Here is a 26,942-nt window from a genome sequence, read left to right as displayed (position 1 = left end):
ACTAACTGGCATCGATTGGCGGGTGGTGAGCAACTGCACTGCACATCATTTGTACATTCCAATCCTTTTATTATTGCTGCTGTCATTTTATTAGTGTTATCATTATCATTATTAATTTCTTCTTTTCTGTTCTATTAAACTGTTCTTATCTCAACCCACAAGTTTTACTTCTTTTCCCGATTTTCTCCCCCATCCCGCTGGGTGGGGGGTGAAGTGAGTGAGCGGCTGCGTGGTGCTCAGTGGCTAGCTGGGGTTAAACCACGACAACACTGAACATATGATCTTCTAGCAAGACGAAAGGAGCGCTTCTATATTCCCACCTGACAGAACCATTTTCACTATGAATGCAGATGCAAGCTTGCTAACAACTCTGAAATGCTGTTTTGTAAGGTATGGTATGGAGATTATTATTTGCATTAAGTACTTTTTTCTCTCCAGTGGCTGTGATATAGAGGCAGCGTAACGTAACATGAACAAGCAATGAGAGTGACCAGCAACAGGACTGGAGTGTCCACCCAAACTGTATAAGCTGGTCTAAGTAGAAAAAGTTGGGTTTTGAATGACAGTAGTGATGATGGAAAACATCAGTGTGGTTCTTGTGGGATTAAGACAAAACATCAGTAGGTTCCAGACATTAAATGTTTTCAGCAATATTTCTCTCTTAATAGTAGAGTACACAATCCTGCAACTGTTCCACTACTTTAGAAATTCTCTTACACTATATATTTGATGGGCCTGTCCATAGGGATATGGAAGTAGAGAGACGATTAATTTCATCATTATCTCTCTTCTTGCATGTTCATAAATAATAGAGGACTCTACTGAAAAGCAGGCAGAAACTAAGCTAAGGCACATGAATATGGTTGTAGACCTGCTTCGTTATAAGCTAATGTCAGATAAAATTTTTTTCACCCATACTTGCATAAGAAATAAAGTGTACCATTTCCATTTTGTTTGTAAAGTATGTTTGCAATGTAAAAAGAGCACGGTTATAAATGCCTCTCAAACCCATTTAGACATTTATGTCAGAAGTTTAAACTTCTAATAACATTTTCATTGATGAATATGTGATCATAGTGAAAAAAACATGGATCTGGAACTCCTGGAGCACCAGAGTTACTCTTTACCTCTTGCTGGCATGCTTGCAGCATTCCATGTCTCCTAATTTCAACCTCCCTTCACCTCCAATCTAACAGAAGTGAGGACATTTTTCTCCATCCTAACTAAACAGGACAAAACTAAAGACTGAGTGTTTACAATGCTCCAGTTTGTGTTCTTTGAACCATTCTTCATGAGAACTGTGATACTGTTAGGTAACAACTAACTACAGTATTTTCACATGCTTGTACTATGCACTATATAAAATTAAAGAAAATATGAGAAGACTGTGGTGGTTGTAAATTGAATTTTTGACAGATACAAAACCAATAATGACTGAGCTCTTTGCCATGGGCTATACTCACATCAGCATAATGCCCCCTCATATCACAGCGATTGCATTGTTTATTCCAATAGGGTCTCTCAAGACATTCCCTGAAATAGTGGCCAGGCAAACAGCAGTTCAAACAAAAACGTGCTGGGCAACTGTTTTGTAGATGACCTCTTCCTGCACACAGGCAACAACAGGGAACTTTCTATGGAGAAACAAAAAAAAGAATTATGTTAAGTGAGAATGTTTCAAAAGATTAATGAAAAGAAAAAAAAATCAGAAGAGGAAATGAAGAAGAAACCACCCCAAATAAATGTCTACTGCTTACTAGGAATTGCAGAGATGTTAATGTTTTATCAAGGAATTGAAGTGAAGGAAGACTATGAATAGAGTAAAACTCAAAGCTGTAGCTCCATAGACTCCCTGTACTTCCTTGATTCGGACCTTGCATCGGAAGCACTTGTTAAATGCCCAGTGCCCATGCTATTTGCTGAGTGAATACAGCAAAAATAATCATTAAACTGGAAACCATATTTCACTCAGAGCAGAAGTGATGGGCACTCTGTATGAACACTTATTTTTTTATTAAATTTCTTAAAACCTGAAAACCAAAACTGTATCATAGGAACATGATACACAGTTTGTAACACAACATACTGGACTGGTTTGTAAATACAGTCTGTGCCACAGACCACTGCACTGCTGTCCTGGTTTCAGCTGGGATAGAGTTAGTTTTCTTCCTAGTAGCTGTTACAGTGTGTTTTGGATTTAGTGTGAGAATAATGTTGAAAATACACTGATGTTTTAGCTGTTGCTAAGTAGTGCTTATCCAAAGGGAAAGATTTTTCAGTTTCCCATGCTCTGCCAGTGAGCAGGTGCACAAGAAGTTGGGAGGGAGCACAGCCAGGACAGATGACCTGAACTAGCCAAAGGGATATTCCATACCATAGAATGTCATCCCCAGTACATAAACTGGGGGAAGTTGGCCAGGAGATGCAGATCACTGCTCGGGCATTGGTCAGTGGGTGGTGAGCAACTGCATTGTGCATCACTTGTCTATTCTTGGGTCTAATTTCTCTCTTTTTCTTATATTCCTTTTCATTACAATTATTATTATTGTTATTATATTTCTTCTTCTTTTTCTGTTTTATTTTAGTTATTAAACTGTTCTTACCTCAACCCAGGATTTCTACTTTTTTCTGATTCTTCTCCCCATCCCCCTGGGAGCAGGGAGGAGTGAGCGTGCTGGTTAGTTGCTGGCTGGGGTTAAACCACGACAACTACAAGCAGGCTGGGTGGGGGCAGGAGGCTGGTGGGGGACACAGCCAGGAGAGCTGACCCCAGCTGAGCAAAGAGATATCTGGACCATACAGCATCATGCTCAGCAACAGGACTGGGGGGGATGGAGGGTGTCCAAAGTAGCTGTTGCTCAGGGACTGGCTGGGCATCTGTCTGCTGTGTGAGTGAGTGCTTTTGCATCACTGGGTTTTTTTTCTTTGCTTACTATACTGTCTTTATCTTGAGTCATGAGTTTTTCTTGGTTTTGCCCTTCCAATTCTCTCCCCCAGCCCACAAGGGGTGCGTAAGTGAGGGGCTGGTTGGGGGCTTAGCTGCCAGCTGGGGTCAGCCCGCCACAACCCCACGGCTACATGGCTTGTGACTCACACAAATAAGCACATGGAGCGACAAATATAAAACGCTGAAAGCTATTCTGCGGCCACACCTGTATCTCTTTAAAGCCAATTTTCCCAGTGAGTGAGTGTATCTTCACTCCAAGGGCTTACGTTTCAGTGGGATGTAGTCACTCAAAGTCTCAGTGTGGGTAACAGCCTCAGGGACTGAAGTTTTTACAGACTCTGTTGTGGGGACTGGTAAACCCGGACTCTCATGCAACTGCCCCCACTTCTTGACAGTATAGTGACCTTTAAATGTCTAACCCCTGGACAAACTTTCTGAATATTTGGCATCTAAGTGAGTTGCTTAAAGTTATTTCCCATTTCATCTTGTCTATAATTTTTAGCACTATTCTTATCATGGTTCATTATATAGGTAACTGCTTTCATTCATTTACTAAGGGTGATTTTTGGATTCCTTAGGTTCTCCTTGTTGAAAATACATTTGAAAACCATTTTATGTCTTAAAACTGGTTTTATAATACGAAAAAAAAGTTTCTATATTGCAGTCGACTCTCTTTTTTGCTCAGTTTATACTTACAGATTTTTTCCTTTATAAAAACAATAAAAGCAATGACCTCCACAAAACAGACAGCTAATTTTATATAGCAAACTGATCTTGTGCAAGGTATCCTTCAACTTGGAGCAACCTTTCAATGAAATAATAAACCACTGAAGCAATGCTTCTATTGGCAAGCACAAGACTATTAGAAGAAATAGCTGCATCTACAAGGAATTTAAGTGTTGCCTTTACCTTTGGACTAAGACAGTTCTTGGACAAATGACCTGGTCTACCGCAATTTCTACAGGTAACATTTTTAACAGCTGTGTAGTACCGCATACTGGTATGCCTCGCACTTGCATAGTTGGAGATCTGTGCCTGGTGAAACAAGAAAAAAGAAATGTATTTACCATTTGAGAGTCTGTGGTTTAGTGTTTGTTAGGATGGGAAATTTGTAAAGGTCACTGTTGGTAGTGTTCAGTTAGAAATCTAACTTTTTACAAGTACAATTTACACATCCAGGTTTGAACTGGATAATTCTGTTATAGAGAAACGTGCATTGTCTAGAAGAAAAGTATTGTCTTGTTCAAACTTCGACTTCAGGACATTCTTTTTTGCTGTTTAAAATTGCAGTTATGAAGTTCTGCTTTCCCTTGGTTAATCAAGACACTCTTATTCACTGTGCTATTTCATGACAAACTGGAATTTTTCCCAGAATACAAATATAACTAACATTAATTACAAATGCAAGTTACACATTCCCTTGCACACATTAAGGAAAACTTCTTGGACAAAGTACAATGCTATACAAGACTAGACCAAATCTGCAATTTGCAATTGTAAAGAAAGATTTAAAAAGGAAAAAGAAAAAAAAAAAAAAGAGAAGCTGGAAGCTCTCTCCCAGTGACCTCACACATACTTACTGCCTAGGCAGACAGAACTGAAAATCCTATCTTCAACCTTTATTGCTTAGTAAACATCACAATTTTTAAAAACGGAAATAAAATTTTGGACAAGTGAATGGGAGACGTACAAAATACCATTTCTCTTAAAGGAAAGAATTTGTTGATGTCACCTGATTATGTAAGCTTTACTGAACCTTGGAAAGAGAAATCGAAGGAGTCAGACTTTACAGCTGAAGCTCAATCTTCCTGGATGCTACGGTACCTTGCACGAGTACTCCAGGTTACAGCCTAACTGTACCAACTCCTGAGCTGAGTCCAGCCTCTGGGAGTGCAGGAAAGCTAAACAAACACAGATGGCTCATAGTGCTGCCTGTGGGAATGCAATTTAGCTGCCACGGAACAATTACTAGTCTCTGAAGCAACTGGAAAGGAAGAGCTGACTTCCTCCTCGCGGAGCGTGTGGAAGCGCTCCGATTCCCGGCATCCTCTTCCCACTCCACTTTGTGCCTGCCCCAACAACTGAACCTCCTCCTACTCTACGAGAGCTCAGGCTTCACCTGCCGTTGGGAGGACGCTGCTAACGACTCCACACCAAAACTACAGATGGATTTTTCAATCCCGTTTATCTTGCTCTGCTTGTTAATAAATATAAAAATAAAGAATTATGGAACAACTGGGTTGTCTGTGTTACCTCTAAGTCTTTATTACAGATGGACCAGTCCACATCAGCTTCTCCTGAAAAACAGAAATAAAATTAATTTTATTTTATTTATATGAATATTTTTCTATAATATATTCAACATTATGACTACTGCATTTACTGAAGCTGATGGCAGACTTTGAATGTACCAAAGTGAAGAAACTAGTTCTATCTTCAGTAAAGGAAAGCTATCAACCTGCTTGGCACCAAACCTGATTTGCCTTAAAATCAGCACATGTTCAACTATTGGGTGGGCTTTATTTGACACCACCCTCTTGTCCTGCCCCGCCAGGGGATAAATTCAGGCAAGGATTTAATTTCTTCAGAGGCAGGGACTCCAAAGCTTCCAGTTCCAGCCATCTGAATTATCTCTGCCTGCACTCATGGGGATGCCCAGCTACAAGTCCAGAGGTTGCCAGAGTGATAGCATGTGGAACAAGAAGTTAATGCACAGCATAAAATATACTTTTCCCCCTTATGAATTCACAAAATCTGTGTCTTCAGCAGTGCTTTCTGACTGCTGCATGCCAAAATGACTTTATACATAACCACAGCAACTAAGACTGTAAGCTAAGTAATTCTATTTCAAAACAGGGTTTGGTAATGTGCAATAAATCAGGACGACACACTAAATTATCAACTGTCACACCATAACCTCTCACACACAGCCTTTGGACTGGCAGAAGTAAAAAGAAAAAAAAATCAAAGAGGAAATAAAAGGCAATAAGCTAAAAGAATAGGGATGCAGTTACAGCTGTTTAAAAATTCTGCTCATCAACACTGTTTACTTCTCTCACTGTGCAAAGACAGCTGTACCACCACAGCATCTTTTTCATCATTAAGGGGGGATTCATGTCAACGGAGGTGTTCACGTTACCTATACTTTTACAGTAACCATTACAACTTGTGCGCAAATTAATCCTGTGTGTTTGCAGACTTTTTAATGCAAATTGTCCCATCCTGCTCTCACAATCCAAATCTGAACCATCTACATGTGTTATTAACACAAATCACAACATCAAGATTTACAAACAGTAAAAAAAAACAGTAAAAATTTATTGACCTGATTTTGATTGTACTATTCATTTCCAATAAAAGGCAGATGACTAGAAAATAAAATTATACCATCTATAATGTCATGTCTAACCCTTTTTTTACTGAAAAAGTCAGTAATTTCAGCTAAGTGTGTAATGCACTATCTGGATACAAGGTACGTCACTCAAACATAGAGCAGGTGCTTTAGAGCATAATACCTGCTTGCTGCTGTTCTTCATCCAAAAGTCGGGGCCAATACTACCTGCTCTAATCTGAACAGCACTCTGAAATATTTTTATTTTCAACACTCTCTAATGTCAACAATACTAACGACCATAACAGAGACATTAATAATGAATTAACTGGCCTACTTGTAAAGCAATTTGAGTGATGTGTCATACATAAGTCATGGTATGCATAGCAACTGGCACAGCCAGAGCTCAAATACAAGCATCCAACGGATCCTTCACCCAAGCATCACTCAGGGTAAGAAGCGATCACCAGAACAAGAGGTGGTGTCATGCCCGCAGCCCTGGAGTTTGCTTCTCCCAGACTCTCAGCTCCCAGCAGAGACGACGGAAGGGACAGCATCGCATCAGCTCTCTTCAGTGGAAGTGAGTCATGGGTATGCCGAAAGGAAAATTAGGCCTTTTGGTGTCTAGTCATTAAAAGTAAAGAAACGCACTGACAAATCTGAGTGCATTATTTATTACTTGGAAATTCATTCATAAAGAAAAAGATATTTGTAATTCAAAACTCTGCCCTGGCAATCAGTACTGTGAGTGCCATGTTTCACAGAAATGCACATGCAGAATGGTTGACAGGTTACAGATCAAAATTACCAGCGAATTAACTCCTGTTAATCATTAGGCATGTCCTTCCTGAGGACAAACCAACTAAGTTTCTCTTCTTCACTGTCAAAATCCCCTGCTTCACAGGGGAAAACCATAGTACAATGATTCAAATATTCCTAGTGCTAGAAACTAAAACTGCTCAAATGAGAACATAAATACAAGAGCTTTAATGCCGAATGAAATAGTACAACAAAATCTCTCTTTACTAACTCTGTCTGGTGACCTAAAAGTTAAGTCTAATTCACAACAGAGTGCGTAAGGCTTTGTTTTCAGTCACAATAAATTCTCCAGACTGAAAGATGAAAGAAGAGTTAAGCTTCTGCAACCAACTTGAAATCTTGCTTTAGAGACACCTAGAAAAACCCGCAATGATTTTTCTCATTAACCACGGCATTTTGTCTGGCACTAAATGATGAAATAAATCACAAAACTCTGCTCAAGTTGACAAATACACCACCCCCCCGCCCCCCTACCCCCGATTTAGTTTGCTGCTTTGGACGAATTAACTTGTCCAACAGGCACTTCCAGTCTCCGGGTGGCTGCGGGTTCCTCTGATCTGGCTTTCTGGCCACTCCACCTCCCACCAGTCCTGCTGCTGCCCTTTGCTGGTCCTCCAGCAGCAACACCCATCGGCACGCTGAAGTCTCCTTTGTACCACGCTCTCCCTGGTCTGTAGCACCCATAATCTTCGTTTTCACTCCTTAATACTCAGAGTCATGAAGGCGACAGGTCTGGGACCAAAGGTTTGGAGAAGCTCTTTCCCCCAGGACACAGTGGTGGCTTCGCTCGCAGCCCTGGGGACGGACGGGGGGCTGGCACCCCTCACCACCTCAGGATGCCCAAGGACCATCTTCTCCCACTCCACAACCCCAAACAGCAGCCTCAGACCCCGTCCTGGGACTGAGAGGGCAATTTTGGTCAAAGCACAGACACAAAAGACGTATGCTAATTACTGAAAGTTTCCGTATTTAGCAAAGGCTGGTACAATGAAACCTGCCACCTGATGTTTTCCAAGGCCAAGCCAGTACAATGTTAAAGCATTTCATCCTTTTTTCAGATGGACACACACAGAGAGGGTGGATTTCTGCCTTAAGGAATGGGGCTATGAGTACTTTATTTTTACTCTTAAGAAAGCAGCAGTTTAAAAGCTATTCAGATAATCTCTGTCAAGACTTTCCTCTTTTTTTGTGGAGAAGCTGCACACACAAAACTTGCTACTTAAAGGGTCCTGTGAGTTTTTACAGTGCATTAATAAAATCCTCCCAGAACATCTTCAACAAATTCATGCTTTTATTCTTTCTCACCTTAGTTTGTTAAAAGCAATCTCATTTTTAAGATTATATTAATTCTTATTCTTCAACTAAAAAAACCCCTGACTTTGTCATATAAACTTCTTGTATTTAACTTTGAAAAAATATCAAATTGTCAAACTGCAGAACAGAGAAGAAGAGAAGGGAAAGAAAAGGATGCAAAATATATACCATTTAGATGAAAATGGAAGCTCTGTACAAGGTTCTTCCTTTATAAAAATATTACACTTAGGCTGTCCTGTGCCCCTATACAATAGCATGAATGGTAAGCAACAGCTTTGTTTTTATTTAAAGAAAAATTTTGAAAGATCTGAGAGATTCACATGTATCCCTTCACCAGCATGAAAATGTAAATTTCCGAGCGGCGCTGATGGTGAAGCCAGATTTAGGACCACTGTTCAATGTGCATTCAAGCCTTCCCTCTTTCATTCCAGAAAGGGAAAGGAGGGGAGGAGGGAGAACGAGGACCAGCAGTCAAAACCTGAAATTGCCCGGAGGAACAATCCGCTTCCACAGAACAAAAAACTGACTTAGAATAAACAATAAACTGTTCAGAAGATTTCCTTATCTGCTGTACCACCGATGATCCCAGCGGCTGAGCAGGCTGCCCCAGCAAGGCAGGGCACAGTCGGGCACAGATTTTGACCCCAACAAAAGTCACACTTTTATTTCACTCATCGGAGCTGGGAGAAAACACATCCCTGTTCTCCGTGCAAGTTCAGCCTGCCCTGCAAACATTTATTTCATTGCCTCATTTAACAACACAGAGAAACTGTAGAGCATGGACATTCAGCTTTGAAAGTAAAACACGAAATTTTCTAAAAGACGAGGGCAAGTGTGTCCCCCCTTTCCTTCTAAATGGAAAATACATGCAGACATGTATTTTATTTAGTTTATTTTGCGATCAACTCAGTGAAATGGGCTGCTTCAAGCTGTGACAGTACGATATGTGGCCTGAAGGGCAAATACGTTTCAAAGCTGGGCTTTAAAAATTGGATTTTGACTGCTAATTAATATAGCACATTACAGAATAGAGAACCCTAATTACATTCTACTGTAAGACCTCTGTGGCAAGACTGTTTCAGACACATCTCTGAACAATATTTAGCATGTCAGGACACAGCTTCTGCTGCTCCCGGAGTAACAAATAAAATTTTAAAATTATAAGCCCTAAAAATTATCTATATCTGTAAGAATTTCACATTGTGATATTTTACATATATCTGAACATTCCTGTTTATGTCTGAACCAATGTGATTCCAGTCCTATTGTAACGCAATTTGCTAGAACGAGTTTCACATTTTTTTCTATTCAAGTAAAAAAGTTTCTTTCCAAAGAGAAAGGAATGGAGGTATGAAGTGATAACAAACAAGCAGTGTCCCAGAACAGAAATCGAGATTGCCTCCCTACATCAGATTTTGCAAAGCACAGGAATTCAGGTTTCTATGCACTAGGATGCACCATACATATCTCTTTTCTAGGAAGATCTGTTCCAAGTACCCATATACCTGTGTGTCACCAGAAGTTTTTGAAGCAAACGATGTCTGCTCTACAGCCACCTAAGACTAACTATGAACTGAAAAGGCAGCTAGTCCTCCTTATGCTGCCTGAAGTTCCTATTCAAGCTGCGTCCAGGCACAGCACCGCTCAGGTACACAGGGTTCCCAAATATCGCTGTTTGCAGGGAGGGAACCGTAGGTCCGAACGACTCCTTGTGCAGCGAGTGCATCTCTGGTTTCTCGCAGTTCCAGCCCCATCCCAACATGGACAAACGCCCTGCAGGGTGTCAGGGCTAGGAGATGCACAGCAGCCACAGCAGATGAAGCACTCTCTGCATCACCCAGGTACTCGAATTAACGCCTGTGCAGAAGAAGTGGCATCAACTGCGCTATTTTTCTTAGACACTTCGAAGGATTTCTCAGCTTTGCTTTGATGAGCAAAAGGCAATTTACTTAAAAACAGGACACCTGCTGTTATAATGGATTACATGGCAATATCTCTTAAACGCAACTTTAAGAGATCCATAAACTCCCACAGAGAAATCAGTCGATGTAATCATTGACAGAAGTTCAATTTGAGAAATTTTCTCATGGCAAGGAAAGACTCTCCTGCCTTCCCTTGATATCTAATATACATATATGCACAGTAATATGCACATTTTTTTGTCAGTGAGAAAATACCTGCAATACTTTACTCTTAGCAACCTTTATCTGATCCAGCATGCTGTTTTTGAAAAGCATCACCAAATCGGAAAGACAACAGTGAACGATCAACAAAACTCAACCCATTTTGAAATTAATTAAAATGTAAGAAGTTGACTGAAGCAAAGGTAGCATTGGCCAAAAGCATATCAGAGTTTAAAAAGAAAAAAACCACACCTCTGAACAGTTCTGCACAAGTGAAAAAAAAACACAAACCCAAGACCTATTAAAGTAACTTTAAGCAAACTTAAGCAGCCATTACCCATGGGAGAAGACTTAACCGTCATTGCCAGAGAAGAAAAGTCTGACGGTTGGGGGCTACGACATGGTAGTTATAATCCCCAGGCAGCATGTTCAGCTGGGGCCCGCTGCAGGGCTAGAGCTGCAGTTTTCAAGAAGACTCACAGGTCATGAAGTTTAATACACATGAATTAAGAGTACTTAACCAAGCAGAGATGCATGCTTTTGATATTTAAAGCAGACATTAAGAAATACAAAAATCACCCAGGTGTTAGCACATCCTGCCTCTTTTTATGAAATGTCAGGCACCCGGTATTGCGTTTCAGCCGTGTATCTCTTTTCTGAGTAGCTGAACTCTTAGACAATTTCTCTAACGATAAATCCTGCACCTTCTTCCAAGTGTATGCCCTTTTGCATCTACCTCAACTCCATATATTCTTATGACTATGTATGGGTAAGATGTTTCACACACTAAGTAGGAATAAAAATGTGCAGTGAAAAAAGCAGAAGGTAATATAATTCTGTATATCATATTCTTGAGGAATATGTATACTACCAAATTGCTAAAATGCATAGACACATGTTAAAACACATAGTGTGCCTTTTCTATTATGTAAGTACGCATAATTTTCTGTCTGTTTTCTGTCTCATGCTATAAACACTGCTTCCTTTAGTCTTGACCACTGCTAGTGATGTTAATTCACAAAACTCAGCGCCTCATGATTTTCAAAGCTTAGCGCAACATTTGCAGAACAAAGTAGATTTTTCTCTCTTTTTGGTGGGTACAAGTATGGGGACCACAGGAACAGTTAAATTCATGGCATGGTTGGTCTACCACACAGTCGGGGGAATTCTTTAAATAGAGCCTGTCACTCTCTTTGCCCATCAATGGGATTTCCTTCTCAAACTGCTGATTCGTTCAGGTACACAACAGAGGAAATTTCAGTTAACCTTTGTTTCACCCCGGGGAAAAATCTGTCTGAAAAGTATAAAATGAATAGATTAAAAAAAAAAAGAAAAAAAGAAAGAAAAGCTGCAGGGTTATTCTTCCTAGTGTTCACAGCAGTCAACGTTAAACAGAGAAAAGGAGGCAAACATGAACATTTCATTCCCACCAGAGAATAAGGTATAATATATGATTTAGAATTTCCATTGTCTATACTGTGATTTCTAATTTAGAGAAGGAAAGACTGAACACAAATCTATTGTTCTCACCGGGTGCATCAAGAATTCACTTTTTGACTATTTCCTATATGACTGAAAAAGGAATAATAGGTTACTCTGAAGAGAAAGCCTTTTTAGCTATTTGATTAAGTTGTCTTAAATACCTTTTAGATTCCAGCGGTCCTTGGTGAAGAGAAAAATAATAAATGCTAACTCAGAATTACACGTGAAAAACTGCATTCAGAGATAAAATCAAAAGTACAGTAATAAAATAAAGGGAAGTTTCAGGATAGACTACTGCCAAAAATGTCTTTAGACTGTTGTAAATTGAATATTCTAAATGAATATTAAAAAAAAACTGTTTTGAGATACAATTATAATTTCAAAATAGGAATAATAATTTTCATTTTTTAGTGTCATTCATCTGACAACACTCCTGTAGTATTCACTCTGGTATCAAACTGAACGTTACTGTAACACCCCCCCCCCCCCCCCCCAGTCACCATCAGACTGACTGCTGGCAGAGCTTGGGCAGTATGGTCAAGGTCCTGGCATGGAGGACTAGAAGGTCTGCATGGGTTTAGCTCCAGTGGAAGTGATATTCTGAAATTTCTTACGGGATCAATAGGATGCCAAGAATTGATTCTGTAGTACCGACTTCAATATCACCAAGGATATTTCTGTATTTAAGTGATCGCTATTGCGCAGCAGATTTTGTCAGTGGCAATACAACACTTCATCGAGGAAGGTCATACGGGAAGATGGAGGGTTTGGCAGCTGTATAACCATGCAGAATCTTCATCTCTTAATCAGCCCTTGAAGAGTGGTATCTATTACAGTTATCAGTGTTAACTGTTGGAGTCCAGAAGCCTAACCAGTGCATACACATTGTTTTGATGATTTGTACAGAATCCTTCATACAGTCAGCTAAAATGGTACTCAATTAATGGCTACGACCAGAACCTGAAGAGTACTGCTGCTTCACTTCTCAAGTATCACTGAACAGAAAATCTACAGTTGCATCTTGGGAATCTATTGTGGCAACATATTGCATCTTTTTCCACCATTACAGAATGAAGGAGATATAAATAGAAAAGAGGGAACAAAGTCCATGGGGCCTTGTTCTACTGAGGCTTGTGGTGTCTGATCTGGCAAAGCCACAGTGCCTAAAAGAAGCCGTGTAAGAGATGTGCCAACAACACTATTTTTCTCCCCACAATGGAGAGGAATCGAAATTTAAAGCTCCTTGGAAATGATTCATTAATGTTTCAACTGAATCACAAGCTTAAAACCATTAACCATCAGCTGTATCCTAGAAAAATAGCATGGCTCTCTTGATGCTGCCATTAGGATGAAATATGGAACTAAATTCCTGAGTTTGAAGAATACTGATGTAGATGAGTATCTGAAACTTTTAAAGCTTAATTGGGGCTCTTACTTGCCCCTACTTTTTCCCTGCAATTCCAAAAATCTCTAACCCAGGGAAAAAAAAAAAAATCACATTACAACATGGGCTAACCACCAGTCTTTGGGTATGGGCTAGAATTTCGGTTCGACTTTCTTTCCTGCTGATAATCTGGCCCAGTGGGCAAACGCAAGCTAAATCATCCCAGTTCTCATGATTCCTTCCCACCTTCAAGGTCAGACCAGGCTCCCACATGGTGACGTGGGAGAAGAACAGCTCTTGGAACATGGCAAGAACCACCACGAGGTGTCTGGTATGAGGCAGACCCAGGGTGGTCATGCTATAACAGCTCCGAAGGTAGCAGTTCTCAGTGCTTTCACATTTTTTTCCTGGGAGCATTCAAATGAACTCTGCAGTGACTAACCTATCTCTAGAGAACAAACTATAACAACAACTATTGTGGCTTGATTCTGATTTCACACTTCTGCTGTTCTTAAGAGAAGCAATTTATAAATTGTTAACACAACCAGACTTAGACCGTGGCTATAGCTTTTCAAGGTTTTGAAATATTATACATCATGTGGTAGCTTCACAGATATGAAGGAGGAATACCCTCAACACTTCTAAAGATACAGTTGGAAATGTGAACACCCTTGTACTAAGGTGTAACGCTACCAATAAGGTTTACAGGTTTCAAAGTTAGTACAGAGCCCTGACGTGATGAAGAGCAGTCTAAAATGACACTAGAACAGAAAGCGAGAGAGGGATTTACGTGGTCTTTACCTCCAGATGAAAGGAGTCCTAGAAAGCCTGATCAAAACCAGGATGCAGGAAACTGCGTAACTCTGAGAGCAGAAATGAAGTTTGAGCTAAAGCTAATAAGGAGACCTGTGGGGTGAAATCCTGTTGGATATATCCCTAGTTCCTCTTTTTATCCCCCTGACAATAATAGCAAAGGTGGAATAGAAGACGCATGTGGGAGGCTCCTGAAAAATATTCATACTGAAAGTAATACTTCTACAATTCAGGAACAGAAGTTGATGTCACTTCATGCATTTCCCATACATCAAAAAGTCTGTCCGAGGAAACCTCCCCATCTGCCATGTGTGAGGAATGCAAACAGCACCCTGGGCACTACAGTGCCCTTCCACATTAAATCTTCCTCAAACTCGCATTTTCCAGGAAAATGAAAACATGAAAAGTGATCTGGTAACAGCACTGCTAACAGTAAGTGGTAACAAAGCACTGATGCAGCTGAGGATGTCTAACAGCATGTAGTTATTTTATGAGAAGAAAACTCCAGTGTTAATACTCTGCTCTAATTTTGGTCTTCCTGAGCTTTTACGACCTTACTACCATACAGGCAGATTCTTTAGTCCATATCTGCACGAACCACAAACACCTCTCACAGCAGGAAGAGGCCGAGAGATCTCAACACCTTCTTCATGGTTTGTAAGCACGCATCAATCGAGATGGCTCTTCTGACAGTCACTGCCATGGAAGATCACAGTTTGTCCCAGCAAAGATGATACACTGCTCTCAACCTGCTGTGAAGCTCTGTAGATACTTAAAATGTAAAAGCACCAAACAGCATTAACATGCTGTGGGAGCCTTGAGAATCATACTTCTTGAGAATGATCTTACATTGGGCTCTGAGGAGCAGAGATTGAAATGCAGCGAAGAACTCAACACAGTGTCCTTTTCCATTTCAGTCTTCATTTTTTGGTGTACTTTGTTCCACATGAAAATGACATCATTTTCTTGGGAACAGAAAACAACTAGATGGACTTCTCAACGTCAGTCTTCTGCTCGCAATAGAAAGAGTTTTCCAGAAACACATAATTTCCATACTAAGAGGCACAATTGTAAGGTGATGAAAAATGAAGCGGCCTTGCTAAAGAACTACTGATTCTCTCTGGCTAGAATAGTTTTGTCCTTGCAACAAGGACCACAGCAGAGAAGGTGTCACTCTCTTTCCTCCTCTTTCCAAAGAAAAGAGAAGGTGGGGAAAAGGAAATCTGTTCTCTATTCATAATCAGCAAATAACAATTCTGAATGAGAGAATTCAATTTTTGCTTATTTAAAAATGTTTCAGTGGTTCAAGGAAAAAAAAAAAGAATTCGAGACCCCTGATTTCACCTCTGTTTGCTGTGTACACTAACGAAGTGGTCTCGACAGTGGGGTGCAGGCACCCCAGGGGGTGTGGAAGACATTCCACTGCAGCATGGGAAGAAAGGTTTTTTTTTTTACCATTAAAAAATAAAATTAAAATATTTTTAAAATAGTGTTTAGTTAATCTTTTTCTCATCCTTTTTTACTTTATAATTTGTGTATGTTTTATAATGTACATAATATAATAGTACAGTACTATACGTATATAATTTATAAATAAATAAATGTACATATGCTGGGGGCATGTGCTCAAAAATGTTTTTCCTGATAGAGGTGTGTGATCAAAAATGTTTGGAAATCACTGCACTATAGCATGGCTTTTACTAGTGGCCAAAGAGTTACCAGTGAAACAGAGTGAAGTCAATTTTCTCCACAAAACCCTGTGATGGATCAAAAAATTGGAAGTCCTCACACTGCATTTTTTCCATATCCTCAGATCCCACTTTTAAAAGATCATGTATATTTAGTACATACACTATCTTTCATCCTTTCAGAAGAAAAGCTGGAGTCCTTTGACTCTGGAGGAGGATGCAGTGTAACCACAATTGACACTTAAATGGCTGGGTCAAAAGTGCCCCATGCAGTACTAAAGAGGTATTTATTTACAATTTGAGTTACTTGTCTCTGTTGGTTTGGTTTTTTTGTTTGTGTTCTTTTTTCCTTTTTTTTTTCTTTCTCCTTCAACAGATACCACAGCAATAGGAAAAACCTTCTCGCTTCTACGAAAAACAATGCATATCTTAATTACACTATTGTTAAGGAATGACAACTTTCTTCCAGACCTACTAAATTTCTCTAACAAGATGAGTTTTTCAAACACTTGAGGTTGTTGGTAACTTCACCCTTTCCATGCAGCGTGCAAGGGAAGCACGTTAGAAATTATGTGATCAGCACCCTCAAAGCCCATAGTGCAAAGGATGCGCAGAATGACTCTGTTCTGACCTATGGACCCTTTGCCCACGGTTTTGGCAGGGCTTCAGAGAGCTGCCAGGATCGGCCAGCCCGGCTCCAGTTGCCAGACTGTTATCTAGGCAATTCACTTCTTTTTCAGGCGCTCAGCAGCTGCCCAGTACGAACAGGAAGACTGCTCTGCATTTTTCAGCCAGGAAGGTAAAATGTCGTGTGTTAGAATAGCCCAGGATCATTGGAGTCTGAAAAGTAGACACCCTGAATTTGTTTAAGATCCTGAGGACCAGTTAAAGCATTTTACTGGGATTTACTCCAAAACACTGACACAAAAAATGAAGGCATCTGATGCTGAACTCATGTAGTGCTGGTAACAGCGTGGATGTGTAAAAGAAGTCAGAGGAAAAGTCAGCCCTGTTTCGCTGAACTGCAGTTAGACAATAGCAATACTTACGCTCTGAATGCACTATTAACCAAGTTTCAATAACCAACAAGCATTAAACTAGAACCATAGTGCTTTTAGGCATAGATAGTGTATCCTGTGCTCTACTTTCTACTTAGAAATTAAGCTTAAATATAGTTTGTGCTGGATGTGGTTACTGCCCTAATAACTGTACTGCAACCAATCTGTGCTCAAATTCAAAAGTCCTGTTCTCTAAAAAATCATTGAAAAAAAAAAAAAAGCAAGTTGTCCATTTGGATAAATAACCAGGGGTGAATAAACATAAGATCAAGGAAGAAGTGCCCGAATGGTTAAGCACCATATTAACCCTGGTGGATGCTGCTCAAGCATTTTCACAGCCTGTGTTAATATGCTCAAGATATAAAACAGTTACATGGGGACAAGTAGAGGTCACAAACCTATCTTTGATTTTAAGTATTTAAATTCTGAGCATTTAAGAAGCCTTTGCTGTAAGTAAATCAGACAACAGAAGTACTGCACAGTTAAGGTACATATAATTATTCTTTAAATAGTGCTTTAAGACATTTAATAGTACTTTTTTCCTGACATTAATAGAACTGGAAGGCGTACTATACACAAACTCTTCCTACCTGAATTTAAATAGTGCCACTCTTAACTTTTTGCTGTTCCTGTAGGAAAGTGTTACGCACTTCATATTTATGATTTTTTAAATGTAATTTATAATGTTTTGATTAAAGCATTTTTTGTTTCAATGTTGATTTTCAAACAGTAATATTCTTTATAATATGCAGTTATTTAATTCAGCTCAATAACTTCATGTGTGGGACTGAAACAATTGTATTAATCTGAGAAAGCTGAAACTTATTTGAAGTTGTGATTTAAGTCATTCTTTTTTGATAAAGACTGAATAATCTAATCAGTTTAGCCTACATACCTTAGGTGAAAGTCCCTTACACTGGTCACTGTAGTAGAGTTATGATTCTACTGTGCAAACTTACTAAATATATTTTCCATATTGCAAGTCAGGGCAATAATTTCTGAAATCTTTGATTCAGGTTGTTCCCCTTCGTCTGGACAAGAGCAAGGGATGTCTGAATTGATGATTAAAAGGCTGGTTGCAAAGCGGATTCTGCTTCTACCTAGCAACACTCAGAAAAAAACAACTAGTCCTATCACTGAAAAAAATTATCAATGCCTCATTTAAAATGTGCAACCAACCGAATTTCCTGAGCAGTGTGGTAGCTCGTCACTCCTTTAAAAACAAATAATACGGACACTCTCTCTAACTCCCACCTTCTTTCTCTAGGCTGTAAGCACAGAGGAAGGAGACAAGAAAAGCAATAAAACGTCACGTCGGATGCTCTGAATCCTTCACCGGGGCACAGACTGTGCACGGGGAAGTGGAGCCAACACCGATCTCGTGAAGATCAATCCCATTTCTAATAGTCTTGAGGAGCTGGGAAACGGAAACACACAGCAAATGTTACAAGAGATGTTCGTGATCGGAGATGGCAGCATTTAACACGTAACTTTAGAAACGACTAACTAGACTTTAGAGGAGAAGACAGAAGACGACTCATGTCTACCCTCCCGTCTTTGGCTGGTCGTTGAGCGTGGACAGGATGAGCACTCACAGGACACTGCACCAGTGGCCGTTCTGGTGTTTGCAGAGCCTTTCCAAAGACAAGTCCTCTCTTATTTGTACTATCTTCGCAGTTGAGTAACATCCACACTGGGCAGGTTTCATCTGGTGTGGGTTTATCAGACGTTGTACTACCAAAAGCCCTTAGCACAGAAGGGGTTTGCTGGCAGCACTGTTGGTTTTGTTACTAGGTCAAGCTCTAGATGTCTTCACCTGAGCCTAAAAGAAACTATGGCAGAAGATGTTTTGCTGGAACTGCCTGCAGCGTGGACTGTGGTCAGCACTGACTGCACGGGTGAGGAATTGCATTTTAGCGCATCACTAACAGAAATGCACTGGCACAAGTGTGCAACACAGTCCCACACACAACAAGTACGTGACCTGGTGCTAAAGCCATTTTACACACGCACCTAGTTCTGACAGCTGTGAATTGTCACAAGGTTTGGCTTCGACGCTGAGTGCATGTGGTTGAGAAAAAAATAATCCAAATCTATATAATCAGTTAAAAACCAGACTTACAGTACTCTTCCCATATACTCACCTCCCAAAATGAGGGCAAGATCAGAGGCAGAAAGCTACTAAAACGTTACCACTTCTGGGTGGCAGTTAGAACCTCTGCTAAAAACAACCTCAAATAACTTTATTTCAAGTCCTTGACATAGTAGCAATAAAGAAATGCCAGGATGCTAGAGTTTGCCCCTCCTTTTACTGTAAGTCAGTGATTCAGAAGATCCCATATGACTGAATTCAGTCATGTATTTTGCATCTACTGCACAAGTTTGAAAATCATATATTCATTTTCAAAAAAATGTGACGACAGTATATTTGAAATGCATTATTTGCACATTTGCTTTAGTCTACTTCTGTGTTCACATGAGATCAATAGCTCGATGATGCAGTAGGAAAAATGTGTCGCATCATTATTTTTTTTAACAGAAGTGCAGAGGGAAGTACAAGGGAAAGATAATCTGCAATTTGTTACCCAGTAAGACTCTTAAAATGATTTTAAAAAATGAAAATGAAGTATGAAAGCAGAAAGCCACCTACTCAACACAAATGCATCCAAGTAAACAAACTATCTATTTAAACAAAACAGATTACATCACTCACCAGCAACATTCAAAATCTAAGAAAATGAGTGGGCCAACTACTTACTTTTAATCTGAGAAGGGAATGCAAAACTAGCCTCCCTCTCTTGGAAATAAAAAGAATGATAAATTAACTGGTTGCTTGAAAAGAACATATCTAAGGAGTTGTAGAAACACTCATTTCCTTTTTTGCCATTGTCTCTGATGACATGCTCTTTGAATTACATACCTGCCTCCAGCCTTCATTATTTCTATGTTTCATTATAATGAAGATTATACTTCGACTTTCAAGGCTGCTCACCATTATAAAATCCTGCAAAACCTTCCTTTCCCTTGCAATCTTCAAGTGCCATAATGAAAACGACACACAATTCTTCCGCATTTTTTTTTACCCATAACACCACCCGCTGCTGCACACAAAAAAACAAATAGTGTAGAGAACCCAGGGCCCAAGAAGTCCACAACAGATGCCAGCACTGTTACCGATTTCAAAGTGTAGATTGCTTAGATTGGAATATCTCGGTGGCCTGCAGCAGTGAACAAACAAACAAGTGGGAAATACGAGCTGCTTAATCACAGACAACGTTTGCACTGTTAAAGATGTACAAAAGTGCTCAAACATCCAAAATGGCTAATTTTTTAGACAAATCTCCAATTATTTTATGAAGTGCAAATGAAACTTCCATTTGAATTCCCCCTCATTTTGAGTTGTACAGTAACTTGCACGAGGAGTCCAGGTACGACTGAAGTTGCGTGAATGCCAGCGTTACGACACTTCCACGTTACGTTGCAAAGGACCGTGCTCTTGCGATGACTAACCGCGAGAAAACCCAAATGATAAAGCAAAGGCTGGACTGTGACCTCCTACTTCTGCCCCTGACGCTTCTCTAGCAGAACAGGCGAGCCCCAGCGCCGGCACCACCCGCCGGCAGAAGATGCCATGGGCGCGTGGGTGCTGCCCGGCAGCCCAGCTCCGCGCCAGCCCCTTCCAGACCTGTCCCAGGTCACCACGTATGGCGGAGCACCACGCTGCTGGAGGGCACCTTCGCCCTCCCAGCCACGCCACCGGAGCACAGCTCCATCCCAGGGCAAGGCCTGGCAAGCCCCTTGGCTTGGGCACCCAGGGGTGCCGTCGGGATGGTCACAGCCTGCTGCTGGCACACGTGGATGGATGGTCACCAGTTAATTTTCTGCGCTTTTGTTCAAGGTTCACGCCCGTATTTGCACTTTCGAACGGTGTTTCATGCGAGACTTAAGGTACTGTTCTCATCTTGAGCATCTATGGCTTCAACAAAAAAATCAGTAGGGTTCCTGTTCAAAAAGGAAAGCAGCATTCAAGTATTTTGTCAGGAACACATTTTACCTGCTGCGATATACTATTTGTTTAGACCAAAGAAGGTACCGTAGCAATCCCCCTGGGTTATTCTCGGCACAGTTTCCAAAGCTTCTGCAGATGCCTGCAGGCTTTATTCATGTTGAATAATATAACCTCCCTTTTTTTCTTCTTTATTTTTGAATTCAACTATTCTTGCACTCATACAAATTTTTAAAAATTAAGTTTCTGTAAACACAGTGTTATCTTAATAAGTTCAAATATTATTAGACTATTCCCCAGGGGAACAAAAGCAATATGTTCTAAAGCAAGTGGCTGTACATTTTGCAGACGGTGGCTATTCTGAAATTAAGAAATGCAAATGATTCTACAGTTTATGTGCCTCAAAGTAAAAATAATGATATTAAATTTTAAAAAGGTAGCATAAGATATTGCTGCTTACGCAGGAGCATGAGGATGCCAAGGGACCCAGAGCTATCCTCGGTCTAAGGTTTTCAATGGCACAGACTAGTGATCACAGGATGCTGGTGATACTCTCCAGTTACCCCTGGCAACCCTTCTCAACTGTAACGATGCTGCCCTACAATAGCTTTCACTGGGCAGCTTTCTCTTCACTTAGCTGAATGCTTTGGGACCATCTGCGTCGGAAAGCATAAAAGGCCAGCCTGCCTGTGGGCCCGTCACTCTGAACACCACCTCTCTGACCCCGATTAAATACAACTTTCAATCCCTTTTGTCCTCCCTGTTGACTTCTCCTATTAAGGGAGCCCTTTGACAAAGAAAGCGGAAGAGTGGACTAAGTGCCCCCAAGAAAGGTGATGTCTGATACTGCTCAACACAAGGATTAGCAAGCCAATACATAACAAAAGCAAGTTTGGGGGAGGGGTAAAGAGGAAAGGAAAAAAACCGTTTTAGCCAGGTCTTTGACTAATTCAGTAGGTACACAGTTCAACAAATAGCCATACAAGAGGCCTGCTCCGAAAGAAACAACTACTGGAGAACAATAATTTGAGGAGATACCTTTCAGCATCATGACACAAGGCCATGACATTGACAAGAACGGTAGATATATAATTTGCTACCTATGGGTTTTTAAACTGAATTTTGTGGAGAGGAAAGGCACCAAGAATACTCCAGAAGTTACTCTGAAGACAGACTGCTTCCTACAGGAGGGTCTTGTAAAATATCTTAACTTTAGTCATCCGCACTAACTTTAAAGGCAGGAGGCTACAAAAACATGAATGACAAGAACATTACCTAGAGAAAACCTAAATTATTTGCCACGTCAGAGGTGACTGTTTCCAAAGGCATATACTAAAAAACTATCTGCTTTTTGGAATGTGCAAAGCATCTTTGTCAAAAAGAATAAACAGTTTTAATTTGCCATATTTTCAGCTCAGAAAGACTCGCAATAGCAATGGGGTATCCTAACATAACACGGGCTCTGAGCCTGAAACCGACAGCACCGTGAGTGTCCGGGTGGCTCCAAGAGTGCAGAGGCACTGGGAGCAGGAGCAAGGGGAAGAGTGCCAACTAGTCCCACCATCCATGCCTAGCCTCGGCAGAAGACAGTAGCCTCCTGGCCAGCACCCTCAGCAACACAGATGACCAACTGGGAGAGTGGGAACCTAGCTGTGCCCTGCTGCGAGATAGAAAATAATGCTGCTCCAGCGGCGTTTGCCCAAGATATGGGGCAGTAATAATTACGTGATTGTCACAAGGGAAAAGTCAGGAATCACCTCAGTGCAGAAGATGTCTCCGCTGAAGAACCTGAAGCCAAACAGAAGGGACTTCTGTAGAGTGAAGCAGCAGAAGGGACGACTGGGGATTTTAATTCCAGAAAAAAAAGGTATTGAAACAGTAGAAGTGACCAGAAGAGAGAAACAATAGTCAGAAATCCATACACAAAACAAACCTTGAAAGAACTCCAATGAGTTCTGGGAGCAGACCTGTATTTCTAAACCCCAAATTGGCAGTAATTAGGCTAGGAAAGCAAGCAGATCAGATTGGCCCCATGAAAATGTCAAAATACGGCAAATCTACCTGCTAGCATATTATGAAGGATTACAGCACAACCGCTTGCCAGCAGAGGTTTTTTTCACACTACAGCTTAACCACATTTTTCCTTTCTTTACAACAGCTCTGCCTCCCAAAGCCCTGAAGTTATATCCATGACCCTTCCAGCTGAGGACCAGAAAAGACTTCCTCCAGAGCATGTCAGGAACGCTGGTGGTATTTGTACAAAGCATCACGGTGTAAACCTTCTTCTCAATCCTCTTGGTGGGGCAAGTCATTGCAAGGAGCAAATCTTTTCAGGGATTAAAAGCAAATTGGGCACATCATCAAAGCTGTGTTCACTTCCCAGCCATCAGGAAAGTCTGATTTTGTTATTTAGAACAACATAAACTATTGGCACAGTTATTATCTATGTTAAGTGCTCTAAATGTCCCCACTCACGCTTGATCTGCAGAGGCATCAGCACTGCTGCCCCTACCCGATCCCCCTTATCTAGCCTGCTCCTACCAATTCCAATCCAGTTGTCATACGGTATCTTGTTAAGTAAGCAGCTGATCTCCAAGTTTCACCACATCACCAAAACACTCTTATACTTCTTTTAATGCTGTCAATCTGTATGGCATTTTAGTGCACAAATGACCATTACAAACACGAGGCAGTTGGTGGTCCTAACACTGAGAACTGGTTCTGCGTTACAACAGGCAGAAATGGGACACGTGGAACGAGCAGAAGTCTCTGGTTGCCGAAGAACAGCAACAGAAGGAGATACAAAATCAGCAGTTTTTAAGATGAAAGTATGAGAGGAGACATGCCACTGGGGTTGGTCCAGGCCACAGAACAACAGGACTCCCATCAGAGCAGGCTTCTTGCCCCTCTGGCGACAAGCAGCATAGTCACCACCCCTGTAATTGAGATTGCACCAGGGACAAGCTGTGCAGCGGAGAAGTTGTAATGAACTTCTCCTCCAGCAGAGTGGGGAGGGAAGAAATGGGGACACATCAGCCATGACAGCTACCAAAACGGACAGCGTTAGTCAAAACCTGTGTGTTCCCCCCCAGCTCGGTGGTGCAGTGCTGGCAGGCACGGCGGAGCTGGCACGGGAGCTCTGCCAGCAGCACGCCGTGGCTGGAGCACCGGGACATCGGCGGCGATCTCCACCACCTTTCTTAGATGGCATGCAGTGGGATCGCACACATAGATAACGGACAGGACAAGGCACACTGTGGCAGTCACGGACAGAAAACCAGAATTATTCATTCAGAATATGCTAGCTGTACCATTCTGGCATGGCAATCCCTCTTTTAAATAAAAGGTGAAAATTGTGCTTGCATCAGTGAAAAAAAACCTCCTTGCATGCAGCAGGGCCAGAGTTTCACCAGCTGCCAGTTCAGGTGGACAACATCAGCAGTGCACCATTCTCCAGTGAAGCTTTCCACTTCCAAAACTTGTGTCCAGCTACACCGACCTCCTTAAAAACACTTGCTGCAGCACCTCATTTTGAGTCCCAAATGTACAACAAAAGACAATGCAAAGTACAGCTGGCATGTCTTAAATCTTAACTACACGAGACCCAAAGAACAGAAGACCGCGCTACCATCAACCAGCAGGCAAAGTTTGTGGCTCCAGAAACTGTTTCCAGACACCATTCCAGCATGGGTTTTGCACGGGTTACAGCAACCGCTCAGGCACAGTTCTTGCAGCAATTGGGTTTTTACTGACAGCTTTATTAACATTAACTATGTGACTTTTAAATTTTCTATTGAAATTTAATGTTTTATTTGGCACAGTCAATTTAGACTACAGATATATTTCCTTCTTCCTCTTTTTGTCTTTTTTGAAAGGGGGCAAAAACATCAGTGAAGTCCCCGAATGGGCGCCACTGAAAATTAGTATTTCTCTATGCACTCAAGAAAGTAATAGATGGGAACCTGTTTCTAATAGTTTTACTTTCTGTGTTATCTGGAGAAAAACAGATTCATACATACAAAGTGGACTGTTTCAGAAGATAGTGCTGTGAAAAATGAAAGACTGTTCCAAAGTAAAAAGTGATTATTTCAGATGAAATGAGAAGCTCCAATGTCAACCTTACTGCCTGAATCAGCAAAAAATCAAAGCTTTGCATAGAATAGGAAATTGGAGATTTTCCTTAAATTTACATTTCTTTTTGCTGAGCACATGTTTGCTTAAACATGAAAGAACTTCTTAGAGACACTCCTAGTTTCAGACATTGCTTTTTGCTACGGTGCTGTAAAATGCTGCTGCCTGGGACTGGAATTCCATTAGTACAATTGGAAGAATTTATGTATTAATGCTAGATATGAGCCACAACAGCCATGGAAGCCAGCTATTTTTAAGACTTATGTCTATGGACAACATCATCCAAATGAAATTTTATTTTATTTTAAAATAAGATCTCCTCGGCCATATTGACAATTGTCCAACAGAAAATCCAAAGCGATATGACCTAAAAATACAAATTGTAGTTTCTTGAGGCAGAATGCATCAGAAATGTAGGCAAAATACTGACATATACATCTCTGATATTCTGTGCACTTCTACAATAAAATCAGGAAAAACTAACTCCAGGAATTTCATCATAAAGCATTGTACTATTTATTAAAACCGAAGAGATACATACCATTTGTATTCCATACATGTAGTATCATAATTACATAATTAAAAACCATATAGTTTTGATATTACGATCTACCTTGTAAGAGGCTCCTTTTCAAGACTACCCTTGTGATTCTAAGCCTCAACAAATTTAAATTGAAAAAGAGTGAAAAAAATTACCCCAATCAGTCAGAAAATAGCTTTGCTTTATTCCCTAAGTGCTGTATCTTCTCCTTCACTTGGCACTGAGGAGATGCCAAGTATCCTCCCTCATACCAGTGCAGTCACACGGGCTCTTCTCTAACAACAGGCTAACAACATGCAGACCTACCAGTAGAAACTTCCAGTGAAAACAGGAGACTAAGGGCAACAACGTAAAGAAGCAGCAATATGATTATCCTCTGCAGGGTAAGATGATAAAATGATGTGTATCTACTACAGGAACACTGACAATTCCCCAAGACAGACCAGAGTCTGTAAATGGTCTGGTTTACAAAAAATTTCAAAAAATGAAGCATCCTCAGCCAGCAGTACGACCTAACCTTTAGAAAGTAAACCCTGCTCTTATAGCAACTGTTTTTTCTGGTGACCATTCCTGAAGTATCTGCTGAACTTCTGGAATAAACACGGAAGTATGAGGGAAGTTGCCATTTCAGCTGCACCTAGAAATGCCGGGATTATACAGAGAAGCAAAATCTTCTCTTGCAAAGAAACCACACAATTTGCTACGGGAAACCAAAACCTGGTTCTCCAGCCTGACAGCTGACAGTGGCTGCTGCTGCTGCCTCTCGCAATACATACACGCTGAAGAGCATCGCAGGAGAAGACGCTGAGCCCTCTGGCTGCGCATCCAGGGGTGTCCACATGCTCTCGTGGACCTTCTCCCCTGCAAAGGTCCTGCAGAAGAACCATCCTGGCAGAAGCTGAGATCAGGCTCTTCCAGGACTGAACTCAGCGGGGGCTAGCTGATTTCCAAATCATTTGAATTTGCTTTGGCATGTGAGCCATTGCTCCCTTGCATAAGCAAACTCCAGTAATCCTTCAGGACAGAGAATATGCTCACACCACACTGTCTTGAATAGATTAATAATTTACAGAAAATACTGTTGTATGAACTGCTGATTCATCCACAGCAACAAATATCCACAGTAGAATCTTAAACTACAGGCATGAAACCTAGGTTAATCAAGATCTCTTAAAAACTCAATGAATCATTGTTTTAAAACTCAACTGAAATAAAACTGCTCTGTATTTGCTTCTTTACTGTGGCACTGTGCTGGTTTTGGCTGGGACAGAGTTAATTTTCTTCACAGTAGCTAGTATGGGGCCA

The 26,942-nt window shown here is 40.8% G+C and overlaps 1 protein-coding gene across 2 annotated transcripts in view; it reads right to left on the bottom strand.

The window, feature by feature from the left end:
• ZCCHC7 (zinc finger CCHC-type containing 7) overlaps positions 1 to 26,942 on the bottom strand; it is a 123,071-nt gene that overhangs the window by 37,397 nt on the left and 58,732 nt on the right. For both annotated transcript variants that reach the window (XM_069777541.1, XM_069777542.1), the window contains exons 5-7: positions 5,201 to 5,244; positions 3,857 to 3,982; positions 1,464 to 1,634 (exon numbers count right to left, since the gene is read on the bottom strand). In XM_069777541.1, the coding sequence (XP_069633642.1) occupies positions 1,464 to 1,634; positions 3,857 to 3,982; positions 5,201 to 5,244 (341 nt within the window). The remainder of the gene's footprint in view (positions 1 to 1,463; positions 1,635 to 3,856; positions 3,983 to 5,200; positions 5,245 to 26,942) is intronic.

Source organism: Haliaeetus albicilla, chromosome Z (genome assembly GCF_947461875.1).
Source record: "Haliaeetus albicilla chromosome Z, bHalAlb1.1, whole genome shotgun sequence".
NCBI classification, from domain to species: domain Eukaryota; kingdom Metazoa; phylum Chordata; class Aves; order Accipitriformes; family Accipitridae; genus Haliaeetus; species Haliaeetus albicilla.
The sequence above is the reverse complement of the archived record's forward strand: the minus strand, read 5'-3'. Positions and strand labels throughout refer to the sequence as shown.